We start from the raw sequence: 20182 nt of genomic DNA on the forward strand, positions 1-20182 counted from the left end.
TTTTATTTACATTGTACATAGATTATTCACGTTGTCAATTATACATGTGTTAATAAAATGTTACTATTATTTTTTTATATATATATTTAGTGGGGTCTCCCGGAACCATCCATAGCTCTTATAGTCTTGATATTTGTTTGAGTATGATACTGTGAGCTATTTTTGCCTAACACACCCCATTATAACGCACGAGTGCAATCTGAGAGGGACTCTTTCGCGTGATCCCTTTTGGGAGTCACATAGTTGTTGTACATACAGTATACCATTCTAATCCCTCCTGCACCGCCTTACAACATCATTATATAATTATCATTGTATGGGGTTAAGCAAACAGGCTTTCTTTGTTGTGTGGGGGCACCCAGTTATCCGGAACTGGTGCATCTATCTTGACACCTGGGACACCAAAGAACTTTGGAGCCCAATGGTACCGGCCGGTACCGTCCGTTATGTGGACATGGACTTTCATGTACACTGTTATATTTATTATGTACCACATTTATATTAGGTATAGTGGTATCTACTGATACCAGACGGGGAGTGTCCTGGAACAGGATTATGTTTTTTCTCTGCTCTCCTGATGCCAGCACACTTGCCCTGAAATTAGATGGATATTTCTCCCTGTTAAATGATTCATGTCACTGTTCCCTCCCTGGTTTGTATGTTGCCTAGTAGCTACATCACAGACCCCTGTTACAGTAGATTCTCCCAAAAACCATGGTTTTATAGTTAGTCCCAACTATATACTGTGTGGATCCAGCAGTCTGTGAGTACACACCTCTTACTGCCTCTCCCATACAAGGCATTTTTAATTTACCTCTCCCCCACATATGCCACTCACCCACAGTTTCCCTCATCTGTTGTTATTGTTTCTTTGCAATAAAAGAACACAAAGAAAGGACATAGTGTGCATCTAAAGGGAGTGTGTTAACCTGCCTGACCCTAGTCCTTAGTTACAAGGCGCTATAGGGCCAGAACAATAGATATGTTCATAAAAACGTTGGACATCTATTTAGAAAGGAAAGGTATACAGGGATATAACAAATAAGTAAATATGGGAAGGATTTTGATCCAGGGAGTAATTTCATTTTTGGAGTCAGGAAGGAATTTATTTTTCCCCTTCTGAAATATAATTTGATGATATTTCACTGGGGGTTTTGTTTGCCTTCTTGATAAATACAGTTGTGTGAAAAAGAAAGTACACCCTCTTTGAATTCTATGGTTTTACATATCAGGACATAATAACAATCCTTAGTAGGACTTAAAATTAGGTAAATACAACCTCAGCTGAAGAACACATGACATATTACACTGTCATGATTTATGTAACAAAAATAAAGCCAAAATGGAGAAGCTATGTGTGAAAAACTAAGTACACCCTTACTGCTTCCATAGGAATTAAGATGCTATGTAGCAGACAGGAGCTGCTAATCAAATGCCCTTGATTAATTGATCATCAGCAAATGTGACCACCCCTATAAAAGCCGAAGTTTTAGCAGTTTGCTGGTCTGGAGCATTCAGGTGTGTGTTAACACAATGCCAAGGAGGAAAGACATCAGCAATGATCTTAGAGAAGCAATTGTTGCTGCCCATCAATCTGGGAAGGGTTATCAGGCCATTTCGAAAAAATTTAAAGTCCATCATTCTACAGTGAGAAAGATTATTCAAAAGTGGACAACATTCAAGACAGTTCTTCCCAGGAGTGGATGTCCCAGCAAATTCACCCCAAGGTCAGACCGTGCAATGCTCAGAGAAATTGCAAAAAAAAACAAGAGTTACATCTCAGACTCTACAGGCCTCAGTTAGCATGTTAAATGTTAAAGTTCATGACAGAACAATTACAAAAAGACTGAACAAGTATGGTTTGTTTGGAAGGGTTCTACAACCTGTTCTACAACCTACACCATCGGTCTATTTCTCTGCTCTTTGTCCACATATACCCTATGGGAATTTGAATCTTACCAACTCTGAGCTTATCCATATGTGTCAAGACCAAGTGGGGATATAAGTACACCTTAAAGGAACCTCATCATTTCTACACTACCTGACAGAGTCAGACAAATGCGAATTTTCTTCTATGTTGCTGTAAGTAGGTTTTCCCCAAGAGCCAAGATTCTTGAACAAGCCAAAAAATAATCACAATACTGCACAATTATTGCTTTATATGTTTTTTATTTTCATGTTGTATTCCTGACGGGGTCGCTCACTTTCCACAAACAACTACGACTGTACCTGTGGGAAATCAAAGCATATTTCCCTGGAAGGTTTGAGAAGTATCCTGTTGGGTAATATTATTTATTATTATTATATTAATTGTTTGAATATTAGTATAACACTGTGTATATATCAGGGAACTGTGGCGCCTAGGCAAGTCATTTAAGTACATCTTGTCAATCTGCTTCTGATTTGTGGGCTGCCTGACTGTTTCCTTACTATATTATTTCACTGTCAATTAATTAGTAATGGATATTACTTCACCTAATATTTTTGCAAAACGACACTCAAGAAAGACACAATTTAATTTCCAGGATGTAGATACGTCACATACACCAGTATCCTATGATCTATTAGAGGAAGAATTTCACAAATTAGATAGGTTATTAGTTAAAGACACAAAAAAATGGCTTGATCTAAGCTTTCTAAATAAATACATCAAATGCAATAGAATACCAAGAGGTTTGAGACTTTCTAAGGATCCCTCCTCAAATTTGGAAGACGAAGATTTTGTAAAATTATGGTATAATATCATTGACAAATGCTCAGTGGATTTGATGCTGGCATTGGTCAACCAACATAAAAAGAATATTAAAAAAATAGATGAAGAAGTGACAATCATAGAGGAGAAATTAGCACATTTAGAAGACACTGCAGAATTCAAAATTAAAGATAGAGAATTAAAGAAAAAAATAGATAAATTAGAAAATGAAATATATATCAATAAAACTAATAAATTTTTAAGAGATGAGGAAGATTATAAGAGAGGTGAACAAAGGGATTGGAAAAGAAAGAGAAATTCATATCAAACTGATAGAAAATTTGATAATAGGTATGGTAATACTGTAGCAAGAATAGATAAACCATCTTATGGAAATCCCTCTTATAGGCGAGAGACAAATTATGTCTCTGGTCCAAATAAGCCATCTACTACACATAGCGAATTTAAAGAACAGAGATACAGAGACCCATATCCGGTAGCAGATAAAAGTGTAATTGCTAAAACAATATTTGAGGAAAGAGAAACACGCAGAGATGTTGAACATCAAAGGGAAAGAGAAAAAGCAAGGGAGAGGGACTCTAGAATGGAGGAAGAGAGACGAAGAGAAAGGGAGAGACAAAGAGAACGGGAAAGACAGAGAGAAAGGGAACTTAAAATGAAAGAGGAAAGAGATAGAATTAACAGAGACAAAGAAAGAGAGACTAGAAGGTATAGAGAACAGCAAAGAGATAGAGATTTTGCCTATCATCAAGAACAAAGAGAGATAGAACAGAGAGAAAAAGATCAAAAAGATAAGGAATATCAAAAAGAGAAAGAGGCAAAAAGGGAAAAAGAAATGAAAAGAGAAAGGGAAGAAAGGAAAAGAGAAAGAGATAGATACCACACAGACAGACAACAAAAAACAAGTAGATCAAGATCACCCATTGGAGCCACTGGATCAAACACTTTTTTAGATATGGACAAAACTCTAAGTGTTTGGGAGATACCCAACACATATACCCCTCCGAAAGAAAGGAGGGACCCAAAGCCATACCAAAAAAGAGACAACATCAGAGAGGAAAACGAGGAAAAAGAAGGAAAAGGGAAAGATTGAATAAGGAAGAAAATACAGATACAAAAAGTATCTTCAACCTAAGTAAATTAGAACTAACAGTACCACAACAAAAATTAATTTCAAAGGGACTCTCATTTGCGCCCACTATAGGACCTAATAATTTTAGCCTATTTTTAGATGCTAACCGCTACCTTCGTAAACTAACGGTTAAAAGATTTTTTCAAAGCAAAAATGTAGAGTCCAGACTTCATATGGAGAAACCCAAAAGTGATTTAATGGAGAGTAAATTTAAACATACAGCATTAAAGCAGAAGTCTTTATTTTATCCAACATATTATAAAGGGAAACACCTGGAGGTGTTCTATGACTTGATTGTAAAAGATTTTGAGATTCTAACTAAAAATACTAAATCTTCAATTAGAAACAACCTGACGCTGGAGGAAAGAAAAGCATTAGAAGAAATTACTAAAAATGAGAATATTGTAATTAAACAGGCCGACAAAGGCGGAGGGACAGTCATAATGAACAAAGAGGACTATTTGAAGGAAGCCTACCGCCTTTTAGGCGATGACACTACTTATGGAATTCTAAAGAAAAACCCCACTGAAGAATTTAATAGAGAGCTCAATATCTTATTGGAAGGGGGTAAAAACCTAGGTATTCTAACAGAATCTGAATACAAATTTTTATGCAATAAAACACCTCAAATTCCTATTTTTTACATCTTGCCTAAAATTCACAAGTGCCTTCAAAACCAGCCTGGTAGGCCAATTATTTCAGGCATCAATTCACTTACATCCAACCTGTCGGCCTATATTGATAGCTTCCTCCAGGGCTATGTTAAAGATATGCAATCATATTTAAAGGATACCTCTGATATTATTAATATACTGGACAAATTTGTATGGAAGGAAAATTACTTATTAGCTACTATAGATGTGAGCTCATTATACACATCCATCGCACATCACTTAGGATTACAAGCTGTGGAGCACTTCCTTAAAAATGACCCAGAGCTACATGAATCTCAGATAAAGTTCCTTTTAGATAGTATTTCATTTATTTTACAGAAAAATTTCTTTTTGTTTAATAACATATTTTATGTTCAGAAATGTGGCACCGCCATGGGAACAAAATTTGCCCCCAGCTACGCTAATCTCTTCATGGGATATTGGGAGGACCGCACCATCTGGTCCGAGGGCGAGCTGGGGGAGAATCTCATCCTATGGCGGCGCTACATTGATGACATTATTCTTATTTGGCAGGGAGACAAAGGAGGTTTAGAGCAATTTATTTTGAATCTTAATAAAAAACAATTTTAATCTTAAATTTACATATACTATAAGTGAGATTTTTATTGAATATCTAGACTTGAATATATACATAGAGGAAGGCATTATAAAAACTAAGACACATTTTAAAAATGTTGACTGCAATAATTTTATTTTGAGATCCAGCTGTCATCACCATCATTGGATGGACGGAGTCCCCTATAGTCAATATAGAAGACTCCGTAGGAACTGCACCGAAGACAATATTTTCAAAGATCAGTGCAAAATTTTGGAGACAAGATTTGAGGAGAAAAATTATAGTAAAGACATTTTAGATAAGGCTCTGACAAAAGCTAAAAATTTAGATAGAAAGGAAACTTTACAGCCTAAAAAGAAGAACGAATCTCACAATTCAGTGAATCCTTATGATACAGCATTCTTGACGACTTTCAATAAAGAATCTAAAAATATAGAAAGGATCTTGCGGAAACATTGGCATGTTCTAAAATCTGATAATATATTAAGGGATATTTTACCAGATAATCCAAAAATAATTTTTAAGAAGGCACAGAACATAAAAAATATTATTGCACCGAGTGCTTTAAAAAGCACAAGAGAGACCAAACAAGGGTGGTTAAAAAACCTGACTGGATTTTATGGTTGTGCAACATGCAAGGCCTGTCAGCATAAACTGAAAGATAAAACTAGTTTTATATGTCATAGAAATAAAGAAACTTTTAAAATCAAGCAATATATTAACTGTTCTACCGATTTTGTAATTTATATCCTCCAGTGCCCCTGTGGGTTACAATATGTAGGGAAGACATCAAGACCCATTCGTACCCGCATTATCGAACATCTGAGCAATATCAGAAGGGGTATTTTAACTCACAGCGTTTCCAAGCATTACGCTAAGTATCACCAATCTAATCCAGATAGTCTAAGATTTACGGCTATAGAACAGGTTAAACAACACTGGAGGGGCCGTTCCAGAGAGGTGGATTTAAGTAAAAGGGAAATGTTCTGGATTCACAAGCTTGACACATTAATTCCGCATGGCTTGAATTCAGATTTTGAAATTTTACCCTTTTTACATGATTAATAGATATATATAACTCAGTGTCTCTTTTAATATGCCCTTTTTTCTGTGTAAATCATTACAGTTTTCTAATTTAGATAATCTTTTATATATATTTTTTATTATGTTTTTAAAAAAACATTTTATCAAATTACTATTTTAAAAAATTTTTGTAAATCAAATTGTATTTTCTCACTTTAATATATTTTAATTGTCCTTTAATGTAAATTTAGCCAAAATCTCATTTCGAGAATTAACCACAATGCAATGCTCCCACTGGATAAATGCTTTTATTTAAATTGACCTCTCTTGATATATAATCCATATTACTCTGGAAACCTCTTATATCTGTTCTTTTGAAGAAAATATCTAATATACTAACATATGCTTTTCCATGTCTCTCTTGTTTGTTTCTGTCTCCCATTCTATGAGTTTCCAAATACGTTCTACACATTTTAATGAAGTATATGCACAATTTGAAGTTAGCCATTAATAAATAGTTTTTAATTGTATTAATTGTTTATATGAGCATTTTTCTTTTTTTTTTTTTTTTTTTTTTTTTTTTTTACTTTGGTTTTAAAATTATTAAAGATTGTATCACCTATTTAATATGTAATTCACAATGTATTGTTATAACAGTGATTTTATGTTTTGAACCACAGAGATGATTGTGCCTATGTAAAGGCAACCATGTGGGTTAAATTAAATAATAATGAGTTCAAACAGATAGGAAACACACAGTCAATTAGACTCTAACAGTATAAATACGTGACGCCCACACAACACGTCATGACGCTCCTGACGAAGCTGTATGCGACAGCGAAACGCGTAGAGCCATCTCATCTAGCTGCAGCTGCTTTGAAGAGAAGACTCCAGATTCCAGCCGTTTGAATTCACCCGCGATTCCTCTCCCAGCGCACCACAGCCTGCCTCCTTTGGATACGATCAGCCGTTCAGAGGGACGTGACGTCACACGCCATTGCCGGCAGCAGGACTGAGGTTAGAGGAGGACGGGGAGAAGCGACAGCGGGCGCACACAGCGCTAAAGATACCTTTATGTGCATTATATACATGTACAGAGTGTGAGTACATGTCTTTTACTTGCTATTTATAAAATCCTGTTCTACAACCTACACCATCGGTCTATTTCTCTGCTCTTTGTCCACATATACCCTATGGGAATTTGAATCTTACCAACTCTGAGCTTATCCATATGTGTCAAGACCAAGTGGGGATATAAGTACACCTTAAAGGAACCTCATCATTTCTACACTACCTGACAGAGTCAGACAAATGCGAATTTTCTTCTATGTTGCTGTAAGTAGGTTTTCCCCAAGAGCCAAGATTCTTGAACAAGCCAAAAAATAATCACAATACTGCACAATTATTGCTTTATATGTTTTTTATTTTCATGTTGTATTCCTGACGGGGTCGCTCACTTTCCACAAACAACTACGACTGTACCTGTGGGAAATCAAAGCATATTTCCCTGGAAGGTTTGAGAAGTATCCTGTTGGGTAATATTATTTATTATTATTATATTAATTGTTTGAATATTAGTATAACACTGTGTATATATCAGGGAACTGTGGCGCCTAGGCAAGTCATTTAAGTACATCTTGTTTGGAAGGGTTGCCAGGAGAAAGCCTATTCTCTCTAAAAAGAACATGACAGCACGGTTTAGGTTTTTAAAGTTGCATCTGAACAAACCACAAGACTTCTGGAACAATGTCCTTTGGACAGACGAGACCAAAGTGGAGATGTTTGGCCATTATACACAGCGGCATGTTTGGCGAAAACCAAACACAGAATATCAGCACAAACACCTCATACCAACTGTCAAGCACAGTGGTGGAGGGGTGAGGATTTGGGCTTGTTTTGCAGCCACATGAACTGGGAACGTTGTAGTCATTGAGTCGACTATGAACTCCTCTGTATACCAAAGTATTCTAGAGTCAAATGTGAGGCCATCTGTCTGACAGCTAAAGCTTGGCCGAAATTGGGTCATGCAACAGGACAATGATCCCAAGCATACCAGCAAATCTACATCAGAATGGCTGGAAAAGAAAAGAATCAAGGTGTTGCAATGGCCCAGTCAAAGTCCAGACCTCAACCCGATAGAAATGCTGTGGCTGGACCTTAAGAGAGCTGTGCATAAACAAGTGCCTCGCAAACCTCAGTGAACTGAAGCAACGTTGTAAAGAAGAGTGGGCCAAAATTCCTTCACAATGATGTGAGAGGCTGATAAAGTCATACAGATAACGATTACTTCAAGTTATTGCTGCTAAAGGTGGCTCTACAAGCTATTGAATCATAAGGTATACTTAGTTTTTCACACATGGCTTCTCCATTTTGGCTTTATTTTTGTTAAATAAATCATGACACGGAGTAATATGTCATGTGTTGTTGTTCATCTGAGGTTGTATTTACCTCATTTTAAGACCTGCTAAGGAACAAATGATTGTTATTATGTCCTGATATGTAAAACCATAGAATTCAAAGAGTGTGCACTTTCTTTCTCACACAACTGTATATTGCAAGTACAATATAGGATAAACTATCTGTTGTCTAAATTTAGCATAGATTGAACTTGATGGACGTATGTCTTTTTTTCAACTTCATCTGCTATGTAACTATGTATCTATTACTCTTACTCGGGCATATCACCACTATAATTTTGCATATTGCTTTGAGTTGTGATGTCTGACAGTGATCCCTTCCCATGTCTCCCTGAGGCATTTCCCACTGGCTTTGTGCTCTTCCCTTCATGTTTTTAGCATTTTTGCATTTTCTTTCCCTTCTCCCAGGAAACGGGCTAATGTCTCTCCTCTATGCCCGTAAGGGCCCAATGACATTTCTCACTAGTAACCTGCTTCTTTCAATACATATAAAAGAAAATAGCCAGCAATTTGACTTCTAGTGCTGTCTGCAATCCCCTCAATGTCTAAAAGGAAAAAGGCTTATCCGCCAGACCTGCCATCTTCTCCTTTTAGGGCTCGTTGTCAAATTCTAGCATCTGCTGGCACTGCTCAAATCTCTCCCTGGCTGCCCAATGCTATTCTCATGCATTCGCTGTCCAATTGCAGTCTTTTTTACGACAGTGGTTGAAATTCTTCTGTTAGTTACTTACTTAATTTAGTCCCAGCGGTAAACTAATCCCAGTGGATTTTTGTTGCTCTGTTGGGCACTGTCCGCGAGTTGAGGGAGGTAAGAAAATGTTTGCACCTTTATATATGCAGCCCTACATATATGATGGTGGGTAACACAAAGGCCAAAGCTATTTAATTATTTTATTGGAGATGATCCAGGCAGTAATTTTATTGCCAATTCTTGGAGTCATACGTCTCTACTCCCTCATCATTGGCTGTCTGTCCTTTATATGCCCAGCCAGTCCTCTCTCAAACTGGCTGAGCATAAACATTGGTTTATGTGTCTTGTGCTTACCTCAAGTTACATGTTGGTTTTTGCCTTGCCTTGTCTTGTCTTCCTGTTGGGACCTCAGCTCGTACTTCTCCTGTCTTCTCGGCTTTCTTGATCTCGGCTCGCTTCTGAACTTACATTCTCTCCTCGACCACGGCTATGGATATACGACGACTCTACACTCTACACTCTCCAATCCCAGACTGCGGCATGTACCCTCGACCTACCTGACCTCTCCTGCCCTGACCTGGCTACATCACCTCCACTCTGTACACGTGGCTGCTCGGTTGTTGGTCGGTGGCTATCAACATCCCTACCTCGGCCTCACAGTCCCGCCTTGTTTGTGGTGAGCACTCGTCACACTGTCCTTGTGACCGCAGGAAAAAAACAGGGAAACCTGTGGCCACAGGGACAGCAAGTCTTGCCGGCCTAAAGGATTAACACTTCGGGGTTCCCCGCTTTTGAATGGGACACCGCAGTGTTAATCCTTCACTTTAATGGGCCATCTGCAGGGAGAGGAAGGCCGATGATATTCACCTTTCAGATGAGCTGTGACGCAGTCTGCAGTTGTCTCTGCATCTCCGTCTGGGTCCGTGTCCCAAGTGAAGGTAAGCAGGGCTGTTTTTCCTTCATCTGAATTTTGTATATGACCTTATATGGGGCTCTACATCAGGAGGAGGGGGGGGATATGGCCATATTTGGTCATCTACATCATCAAAGTGGCTGGACAGTGTTACATATCCTTTCCAGACCCATGGATGATAACAAATCATAACAGTAATGGGATCAGTGCAGGCCCTAGAGCCCCACTCCCCTCCCTACGAATGAAATAAACTCACAGCGCTTCTTTTGGACAGTGACAGGTTTATTAACTGTTTGAGAGCAGGACGGGCGGCAGCACCAGAGCGCCCCAGCCCCTCCGGCACAGTGCGGTTTACGTGATCACCAAGTCAGTGATGAGGAGTCCTCTTCCGTTCATCCACAGGAGCCCAGAATGGGATCTCCACTAGAAAAAAGAGCCTGTGATCCCTGCTTTACAAGATCACTAGGATTTCAAACAATACGATCTCATAGAGTATTCTGTAGCCAATAACAATAAAATACACCAAAACACACGACATATCTACTTATCTTAACGTATTTAATAAAGAAGGTTAAAGGTTTACAGTTCTAATATATTGTCAGAATTTTGACAAACTTGGACCATCTTGATGTGGTTTGGTTCCGGCTCGTTAATGTCTGGAATAAGAAGAACACTTTATAATTATTGTGTCATAGTAATGTGCAATTTGTTTCTAGTCTGTTGCTCAACACAAAGTAAGTTTCTAGCAGAAGTGATATATAGACAACTTTGCTATAATCAATGATTAAGCTGCACACAATTTTCAGAACGGCCTTTTCCCGCTTCTCTGAAATTGAGTAAGGAACACAAATTGAATTTGCTTAATACTTTTCCAGTTTTTATGACAACTGCATTTTTAATACTTTTGATATACCGTACCTGTAAGTACATTTTTAGATTAAAAATGGAGATCTAATATGGATTTGGAGACAAACTGGGCCGTTCCTTTGTTTTTATATGTGATTCTGGCTCCGTTATAGAGGCTTTAATTCGACCAAGAATTTTTTTTTTTTAAATATTAAACACAATTTGTTTTCACGACTCTATGTTGGTAAGAAAATGCACTGGCGTAATGTTACTGCTTCAAAATAGTGATTTGGTAATATATCCATTGCTCTTTTTGTATCCATGTCAATGGTAAACTGATATACAAATATACTTATTTACACTTATTTACACTTATTTAATTGCATGTGCAAAATGCTCCTGTACTTTAATGAACCCACTCAAAAGTTTACTTTATCTAATCATCTTGATTGAAAAAAAAATATATAAAAAGTATTTAATTCATGGTGTAGTAAAAATAGTAAAGTTACATTGTGAAAATAAATGTATAAGGAATATTTGGAGGCTAATGCAGAGACTATCCCCAAATAGGAGAGGTCCACTTGAGAGAATGCTATAAGGGATCTGTTCGATACCTGAGTCCTGAGCCTTCCCCTTACCTGTACCTGCACCTTCCCCGGAACCGAACCTGTCTTCCCCTGCATCCCAGGCCTAAGATCCCAGTCCAAGTTCGGTGTACTACTTCCTACCTCTGCCCTGCGGCTCCGTATCCTGTCCTGCATTGAGCAGCGTTACACACGCCTGGCTGTCATAATTACAATAATAAAACGTCATCTTTATTGGTCGAATTAAATAAGCCAAACTATAAAGATCCTGGTGAGCTAATTCCACATTACCACACGTTGCCACATGGTGTATCTACGAAGTAACCGATTGGCAGGTGAGTCCAACTTTCATCCACACCACGCTGTTTGTATGTTATACTCCTTTCCCATCTTCCTCCCCATACTTTTAATGAATTACTTCACAGCTCACCAGTAAGTATCTTAATAGTTTGGCTTATTTAATTAGACCAATAAAGATTGTGTTATCAGTCATGACAGCCACTTGTGCCCTAAAGTGGACCTCTCCTATTTGGGGCTATTTCATTAGTCTCGTCATTAGACCAAATATTCTGGATCAGTTTTCACATCAGGTCCTCACAGATGCCCCCTGCTCCACTGTATCTTCAAAATGTTCTCAAATTCTTCTCATACACTAAGAGGCGAGAGTTGTTCCAGTTTCTTCCTTTCTTTGTTGCATTACAAATAATATTGTGATTTTTACCTGGTATTTCAATAGTCACATCTTTACACAGGTTTACACTGGGTACGTTTGATACCCCAGACACGACCTAAAAGGAAAACGCAATGTATTAGTATATTTATTTGTAATGTACAGTATACTTCCATGTGTATTATTCTGCTGCTGCTAACTCAGTGTCTGTATATGCTGTGTATCCCTCATGTACTTCGGTTGAATACGCTCTACACACTGAATATAGAAAAATACAGCACAATTCCAAATAAATGAGTTGGAGACTGAGACAAAGCAGCTTCAAAAAGTGAAGTAAAGTTATTAAGCGTGCAATGTAAACAATGCGATACAAATTACATCTGCATGAAATTTCAATTTTGGGTAGAATCCTGCGCTTATTCCCTATATGTTATATTATTATGTCATGTGTATTACTGCTGTGTAGTGCTGTGTACATGGGTGGCGCTATATAAATAAAGATATATCTACATACATCTTGTGCCCATTTTGGGTGCAAACATTTTTTGGTGCATCAGGCTTAGTATAAAATATAATCATTATAAAATAAATTCCTGTCCTATATCCACGGCCCATGAATACTGGCACACTGTATCAATCATCAATTGAATGGAATTTTATGTCTTCTCTGACCTTATTTTGGGTATGACTATAACTACAGCTCAACCTCGTTATAACGCGATCCGTTACAACGCGGAGCCGCTTATAGCGCGATGTAAGCGTGGTTCCCAATTTTCGTATTTATGAATTCTTTACAACACGATTATTGGTAGCTTAAATACTTTATTGTACAATGCATACAATTGTACATTATTTCTAATGCAATCCGCCTATAACGCAATGTGATTTTTTGGACCCCAAGCACAGCCTTATAAGGGGGTTGAGCTGTATTTTTCCTACTGTATTTAGCACTGACAGGGCACATAGACACAAAAGCCCCAGTCTTGTAGAGCTTAAAAACTCATGTTGGTGACTGTTTATCAATACCAGGGTGGGTGCTCAACTCCAGTCCTCAAGCCCCACCAACAGGTCTGGTTTTCAGGCTATCCCTGCTTCAGCACCGGTGGCTCAATCAGAGGCTCGACACCCCTGTAGATTATATATCAGACACTACAGTGGGCACTGTAAAAGATAAGACGGCAATTGGGCCAAATCCTGGTGTTATAATTACAACAATAGTATATTAGTTGTTTGCTTTATTCCACTTTTTGCAGCACTTTCCACATTGCATGTTACACGAATAACACAAGACAACCACAGCTGTACAATCAGCACAGGCCTGATTTGGGTGTGTGATATGGTGAAGTCACTTGCTGGTGAATATGCCTGGGAAACAACCCTGTGACGGCTGAAACCAGCAGTCAGAAGGTTAACCCAGATAGAGCTACTTGAGCAATTAGGGCTGCACTAACACGGCTGTCAGCCAGCTTGATAAGGAGGCTACTGCTGGTAGCAGGTGGGGTTTCTCATACAGAGCTGTCCTGTCTGCGGGATCCTGAAAGATTGCCTGAATGTGCTCTTAGGACAGGAGTCCCAACTAAACAGATAAGAAATTGTTCTTAATTCTACATACAAGAATCTGTTCTTTAAAGTTGGTAACCGGTTTAGTCGGTAAACTCGCAGTTGGCTTTATACTGTGTAGTTAGCCTCCCTACTGTGGAGTAGGTGTTATTTTTTATGTTTTGTGTTTGCCTTAAAGGGACGGTGTGCCTTATGTTTATTTGCTGTGGAAAATAAAAACAATAAATATAAAAGCCTTACCTGCTCTTTGGGATTCTCAATGACCACACCATGAGGCCCTACTGCCACATGGTGGAACTTTCCAATTAATATTATTCTATATTTAGCTGCAAGGTACCATGAAGATGAGGGGATACTAATTAGCGTCATAGAAATGACACAAATTCTAAGTGTCATCATTAAGGAAAATATATATTTTTGATTAAAATATTTTTTTTATGAATGACTGATGAAGACTAGGAACTACTGGGAGGCAGCTTTTATAGGACAATAATACCCTAGTTTCGTTATTTACATTTAACCCCTTTACTTAAGGCAGCTACAGTGCATTTATAACCTGCACATCAGACTTCGGTGTATGTTAGTAAATATGTTCTTCTTGCTCAGTGATTAACCTCTGCCTCTATATCTGGTGCTCTTCTCTTTTTTTGTCATATACCACCACCAGGAGAAGGGACTGTAAGAGTTTCATTATTCAGTTTGTTAAAGTACAATAAGTGTTATTTCTATTGCGCCGATGCATACATTATACTTTAATAAATTGCATTATTAGAACGATTAAAACCCTGAATGTGGAATATTTATTGATGTGCTGTTCTTATGCAAAGAACACCCATTTTCATTTGAATACCCACTACCTCGCCCTATTAAAGGATCTTGCTCCATATTATCTTGAATTGCTCCACTTGTTTTTGGTGTCGTTATCCTTCTTATTCCATCAATCCGTGCTTGTATTGTTAACAGTGCCTGCTATACAGAAATACAATTCTAAGAAATATTCGTATTCTACATTAATACATATTATTATTATTATTATTGTATTGAATTTGCCATCCCCAGCGCAAGCCTAACTTTTCTGGATGAGACAAGACATCACCATACAAAGTTCAAAAGAATGGCAATAGCATGCAATAATTCTGAATGAGGCTGCCTGTATCCCTGCTCTGTGTTAATTAAATGGCATTCAGAGCAGCAGTTTCCTCAGTGAACACTGGCCAAAGAAGTTGTGAGGAACAATCAGGGAATGAACACACACGAGGATGCACTTTAAATTGCATATGTTGAACAGAGTATGTTGGTTGTTTCTAAAACATAACCTGGCTACGGGTCCCATGGGGTTGGTGTAAAACCACTTCTAATTATTTTCCAATTAAAAGCCCAGCACACACACACTTCAATTTACTACAAAGGATACGTGCAGCACATTTCTGGTCCATAGGGCCCTTTGTAATTTGAAATAAGATATATCCCAGAGTACAGGAGCAGTAATAGTGAGTGGACAGTGAGGCTGGCTCCGAACAAGAAATAATTCCAGATTTCTTTTACTCGCAAATCCAGTTCTTCTTTTGCGGCGTTCTAAGGAAATAAAAGGTATTCACATTAGCTGCAATCCGTCCACTTTTAGTTGCAGGTTTTCTCTGGGATTGAACCGCACTGTTATAATTTGTGAGACATTCAAGATGGCCTTTTCCCCATGCACGCATCATTTGCAAACTGTTGTTGGAGGACTATTGGTTTTATCTGTACACATTTTCGCAAAACTTGCAATTTGCCAATATTCTTCTTGCTTTCTGCTCAAAGATGTCTTCTCTCTACCCCCTTTGTATCTAAAGCCCTCTCCTGCCTTAAACCTTTCTCACTGACTGCCCCACACCTCTGGAATGCCCTTCCCCTCGATATCCGACAAGCACTTACTCTATACACCTCTAAGACCCACCTTAAGACACACTTGCTTAAAGAAGCATATGAATAGCACCGTAGATATTACAAGACACGATACATAAAGTTTGACCCCCTGCAGAAGCACTTACCAAAATGCCCTACTGTTTCTGTACATTCCTCCTACATACCAATTCAATTGTAAGCTCCTCGCAGCAGGGACTCCTCTTCCTAAATGTTAAGTTTGTCTGAAGCACTTATTATTTATTTATAAAATATTTTACCAGGAAGTAATACATTGAGAGTTACCTCTCGTTATTCCCAGGACCTCTTATTTATATCTATTTATTATTTGTTATTTTTATGATTACCCTATGTATTACTACTGTGAAGCGCTATGTACATTAATGGCGCTATACAAATAAAGACATACAATACAATATTCCCCTAGTTTGACAAAATCCACCAGTGTATTCACTAATTTTTGCCATTTCTATCTGACCGTATTGGCTAAAAATGTACTATTGTGATTTCTGGAAAAGTTTTATATCTTCATTTTATGTCAGCTCAAGTGTGAATGGCCAGAATTTGCCATATTCGCTCACTTGTGTTCAGGTTTTACCCATATGTATTCATGGCTACCATTAATGCCACCAATGGGGTCTGAATAGTAAAAACAAAGAGTAAATTGCTACAATACTAAAATGTTACTCGGAAATGTGTTGTCGACAACCCATAATGTTGTAGCCTTCAGTACAAAGGACTCGGGCCCATCCCTTAAGGTTGGAGGAAAGGAGATTTCACCAGCAACAAAGGAAAGGGTTCTTTACAGTAAGGGCAGTTACGGTTTGGAATTCATTACCCATGGAGGCTGTGATGGCAGATACAATAGATTTGTTAAAAAAAAGGATCTATTGTAAACGCTTCTGTATTTGGTACAATTTTCAAATGACCTGAAAATTGCAGGAAACCCTTTAGCGGTGCCAAGAGTTCCCAGGAACCCCAGTTAAAAAACACTGCGTTAGACGTTTATTACGCAAGAGGAATTTGGGGGCATGAAACAAAAAACTTTTGTGTAGCTGCTCACTTTTCCTTGTATAATATTCACTGACGTGTAATGCATATTGTGTGGGGCATTTCTTCTTTGAATGACTGCACAGTCATAATGTATGTAACTTGTTAGCAATTAGTATCAAAAGTAATTATTTTATTTCTGCAATATAATTAAGAAGAGTAATGTATACAAGACATCAGAATATACATGAAAGCAGACATTTACACAGCATTTAGTACAAAGCACATAAGACATTTTTGTTCATCATTTTAAGTCTAGTGGAAAGTGTTTATGAATAATGTTACATTGGACTTTGTACCTTTTTGCCTCAAATATTTTAGGAATATTGTCTAATATGTCACTACCAAAGACTATTAAAATATCATACTTTCCTGCTGGATACCAGGTCTCTGCCGCGTGATCCTGTAATATTGAATGAAACAGAGTTACTATTCCTAGATATTAGTATATCAGCGATTTCACCGATTTAGAGTTAACACTAAGAACAAAAACTTGTGTAACTATTAAGAGGGAGTGTGTGACAGAGCTCAGAAAAACTACATGAGAAGAAATCAATGTTAACAACAGATAGATAGAAACGGGAGATAAAAAAGTGGTTTATCAAAAGACAGAAGGGAAGCCACAGAAGAAATGTTCAATTCTTTTCTTTTGACATTCAAACGTTGTATTTACTTGTTTGAAATGTACATTGTGGTGCTGAGCACTTAAGGACCAATTTAAATAAATTGGTCAAAAGTAGCCCATTCAAATGAAGGGGCCCTAAGGTAGATGATAGCGCAGTACCATTTTGTAAATATGCTCTTGTTTGGAAATTTAAATAGAAAAGCTGTTTTAACCCTGAAGAAAAAAAAATTAAACTTGTCCCGAGTGTACTTTTATGTACAACTGACTTAGAAAGAAAAAGCAAATGCATCAATTCACTAAACAGAGAAACCCTTCTACACGTGCGACTGAATGAGCAAAAGTTCTTGCACCAACTAGTCAGGGTCTTATGCTGGTATTATCTTCTACATTATACATCACATCTATTTAAACAGAGATTATGCACCATCCATTGGTCATTTTCAAGTGTTAGCTATTTAAATAACTAATATATCTTGTGTGGTTCTCTGGAATATTTGAACATTAAAATGGTAACTAACAAGATCAATTGTGCTTCATGTTATCAAATAACTTACCTTTCCAATCAGTGCCGGAAGCTGTACAGCACATATTCAGAAGCAATATTATCTTCAGGAGGAAAGTCACAGCTGCTGTGGCAGGGAAAACCATGGAGAAATGATTCGCCAGCCACATACATCTAAATGAGAAAAATATTACATGGGTATTTAGTTTCATTTCAGTTCTATTGTGAGATCCTTAAATATAACTTAATATTTTAACGGTATGAATACTTGATTTTTTTTTTATATATAGTGCCAACCAACAGTATATGCAGCGCTTTACAAAATTACAATATACAAGGAAAATAAAGTACAAATAGTGGGGATAAGAGAAGCAAGTAAATGACAACAGACGCTAAGGGAGGCCCTGCCCCGGAGAGCTTACAATCTAAGTGGTACATTGGGAGATTTGCAGACAGCAGGTATAAAAGTGCGTTCATTAAAGTGCAGCCAGGGAGGGTAAGTGCCTCTGGAGTCAGTAACATACATGTAGATAATGTAATGTGATGTTTTTTTTTAATAGGTATAAAGAGGTTAGTGAAAAAGGTTCAAGACATGAGAGGCCGGTAGAGGTAAAAGGGGCAAAGATGAGACATCGTTGGGTCGAGTAATTCTTCCCACTGTGCAGACCATGGTTTATCTAAGAAAACTAACATTATAAACGGTCTCCTCCCTCTATTGTATTTTTTAGCATGAAGAGGAGTCTCTTATTGTACATTAGATAAGCAAGATGGCTGCTTCCAAAGTGGCCCCTAATGTCTCTGTAAGACTTGAATTTAAAATGCATACTATTGTAGGGTTAAAGCATTATTATAAGCAGATACTCACGGAAACCAGAAAAACAATCCATTAAGAAAGAGAGAATAAAGAAGAAAAAAGACTACAAAAGGCATCTTCCAGGGAAATGCCTTGCGGTAATCCATCTTCTCAAAGAGCTGATATACAACTGACCAGCATCTTATGAACACCCGGTCACCGGACACTGGCGGAACTCCAGAGTACTGTGAGGTCACCGCATGTTATCACATGATACATTTAAGTACAAACATTGTAGTTTATGAATGATAGCCAATGGATGTAGCACTGGGCTCTGCCTGTGTTTTATGTTGTGTCTCTGATTTTAAGTTTATGAATGATGCCAGTTCTCCGGGTCAGGAATAACCATATCATGTAAATGTGTCTATGACTTCACCTATTACTTCATTAAAAAAAATGCAGTCCCACAAAAGGACTTTTCTCTTTTACAAATATTTGTCTGCTATGTTTCACACATTATATGAATACAATCATATACAGTACACATCTGATTACAATACCATGTATTGTAATTGATAATCACATAACAAATATTGTGTTGTTTAAGTTTTGTCCCTACAATTCAAGTACTGCAAAAGCGCAACCTATTTAACGCAGCATATGAGTAGCTCCGTTGCTGATACTTTACACCTCATGCATCGACCTCGCCCCCCTGCAGACGCACTTACCAGAGCACCTGCCAACTGTCTGTACATTCTTCCTACTTACCGATTAGATTGTAAGCTCTCCGGGGCAGTGACTCATTTTCCTAAATGTTAATTTTTTTTGCCTGAAGCGCTTCTTCCCATTATGTGTTGTGTATTACTTGTTGTTTATATGATTGTCACGTGTATTACTGCTGTTAAGGTCTATGTACATTAATGGCGCTACTGTATATAAATAAAGACATACATTTATAGCAGACTTTGGGGCATATTAAATAAGCAGTTGTAAGATGTGTCCAACTCAGGGTGACACTAGGGCCTAGTGACTATACAAAACCGATACATGGCTCAATAGTGCTACCAACCTGCAGTATGTACAGAGAGAGCTTTAAACATAGGGTGACCAGATTTTCAAAATGAAAAACCGGGACACATAAAAAAAATTTTTATAAAACAAATTACATCACATGACGCCCCTGTTGCCATGACAACGAGGCACTGACACAGAGAGTGAGAGAGTGACTGACACAGAGAGTGAGAGAGTGACTGACACAGAGAGTGAGAGAGTGACTGACACAGAGAGTGAGAGAGTGACTGACTGAGAGAGTGAGAGTGACTGACACAGAGAGTGAGAGAGTGACTGACACAGAGAGTGAGAGAGTGAGAGTGACTGACACAGAGAGTGAGAGTGAGAGTGACTGACACAGAGAGTGAGAGAGTGATTGACACAGAGTGAGAGAGTGACTGACACAGAGAGTGAGAGAGTGACTGACACAGAGAGTGAGAGAGTGACTGACACAGAGAGTGAGAGTGACTGACACAGAGTG

At 37.9% G+C, this 20182-nt stretch overlaps 1 protein-coding gene across 3 annotated transcripts in view; it reads right to left on the reverse strand.

Annotated features, from left to right (window-relative positions):
• Positions 1-10580: 10580 nt before the first annotated feature.
• Positions 10581-20182, reverse strand: part of LOC142487189 (uncharacterized) — an 11319-nt gene continuing 1717 nt past the window's right edge. The window contains exons 2-7 of one of the 3 annotated variants that reach the window (XM_075586009.1): positions 17911-18032; positions 17100-17134; positions 15194-15354; positions 14020-14164; positions 12271-12337; positions 10581-10775 (exon numbers count right to left, since the gene is read on the reverse strand). In XM_075586009.1, coding sequence (XP_075442124.1) covers positions 10699-10775; positions 12271-12337; positions 14020-14164; positions 15194-15354; positions 17100-17134; positions 17911-18028 — 603 coding nt within the window. In that variant the 5' untranslated portion in view covers positions 18029-18032 and the 3' untranslated portion in view covers positions 10581-10698. Of the gene's footprint in view, positions 10776-11855; positions 12338-14019; positions 14165-15193; positions 15355-17099; positions 17135-17910; positions 18033-19419; positions 19640-20182 lie in introns of those variants that run through there. The other 2 variants (XM_075586008.1, XM_075586007.1) reach the window with 2 other exon arrangements.

Source organism: Ascaphus truei, chromosome 2 (genome assembly GCF_040206685.1).
Source record: "Ascaphus truei isolate aAscTru1 chromosome 2, aAscTru1.hap1, whole genome shotgun sequence".
In the NCBI taxonomy this organism is placed as follows: Eukaryota; Metazoa; Chordata; class Amphibia; order Anura; family Ascaphidae; genus Ascaphus; species Ascaphus truei.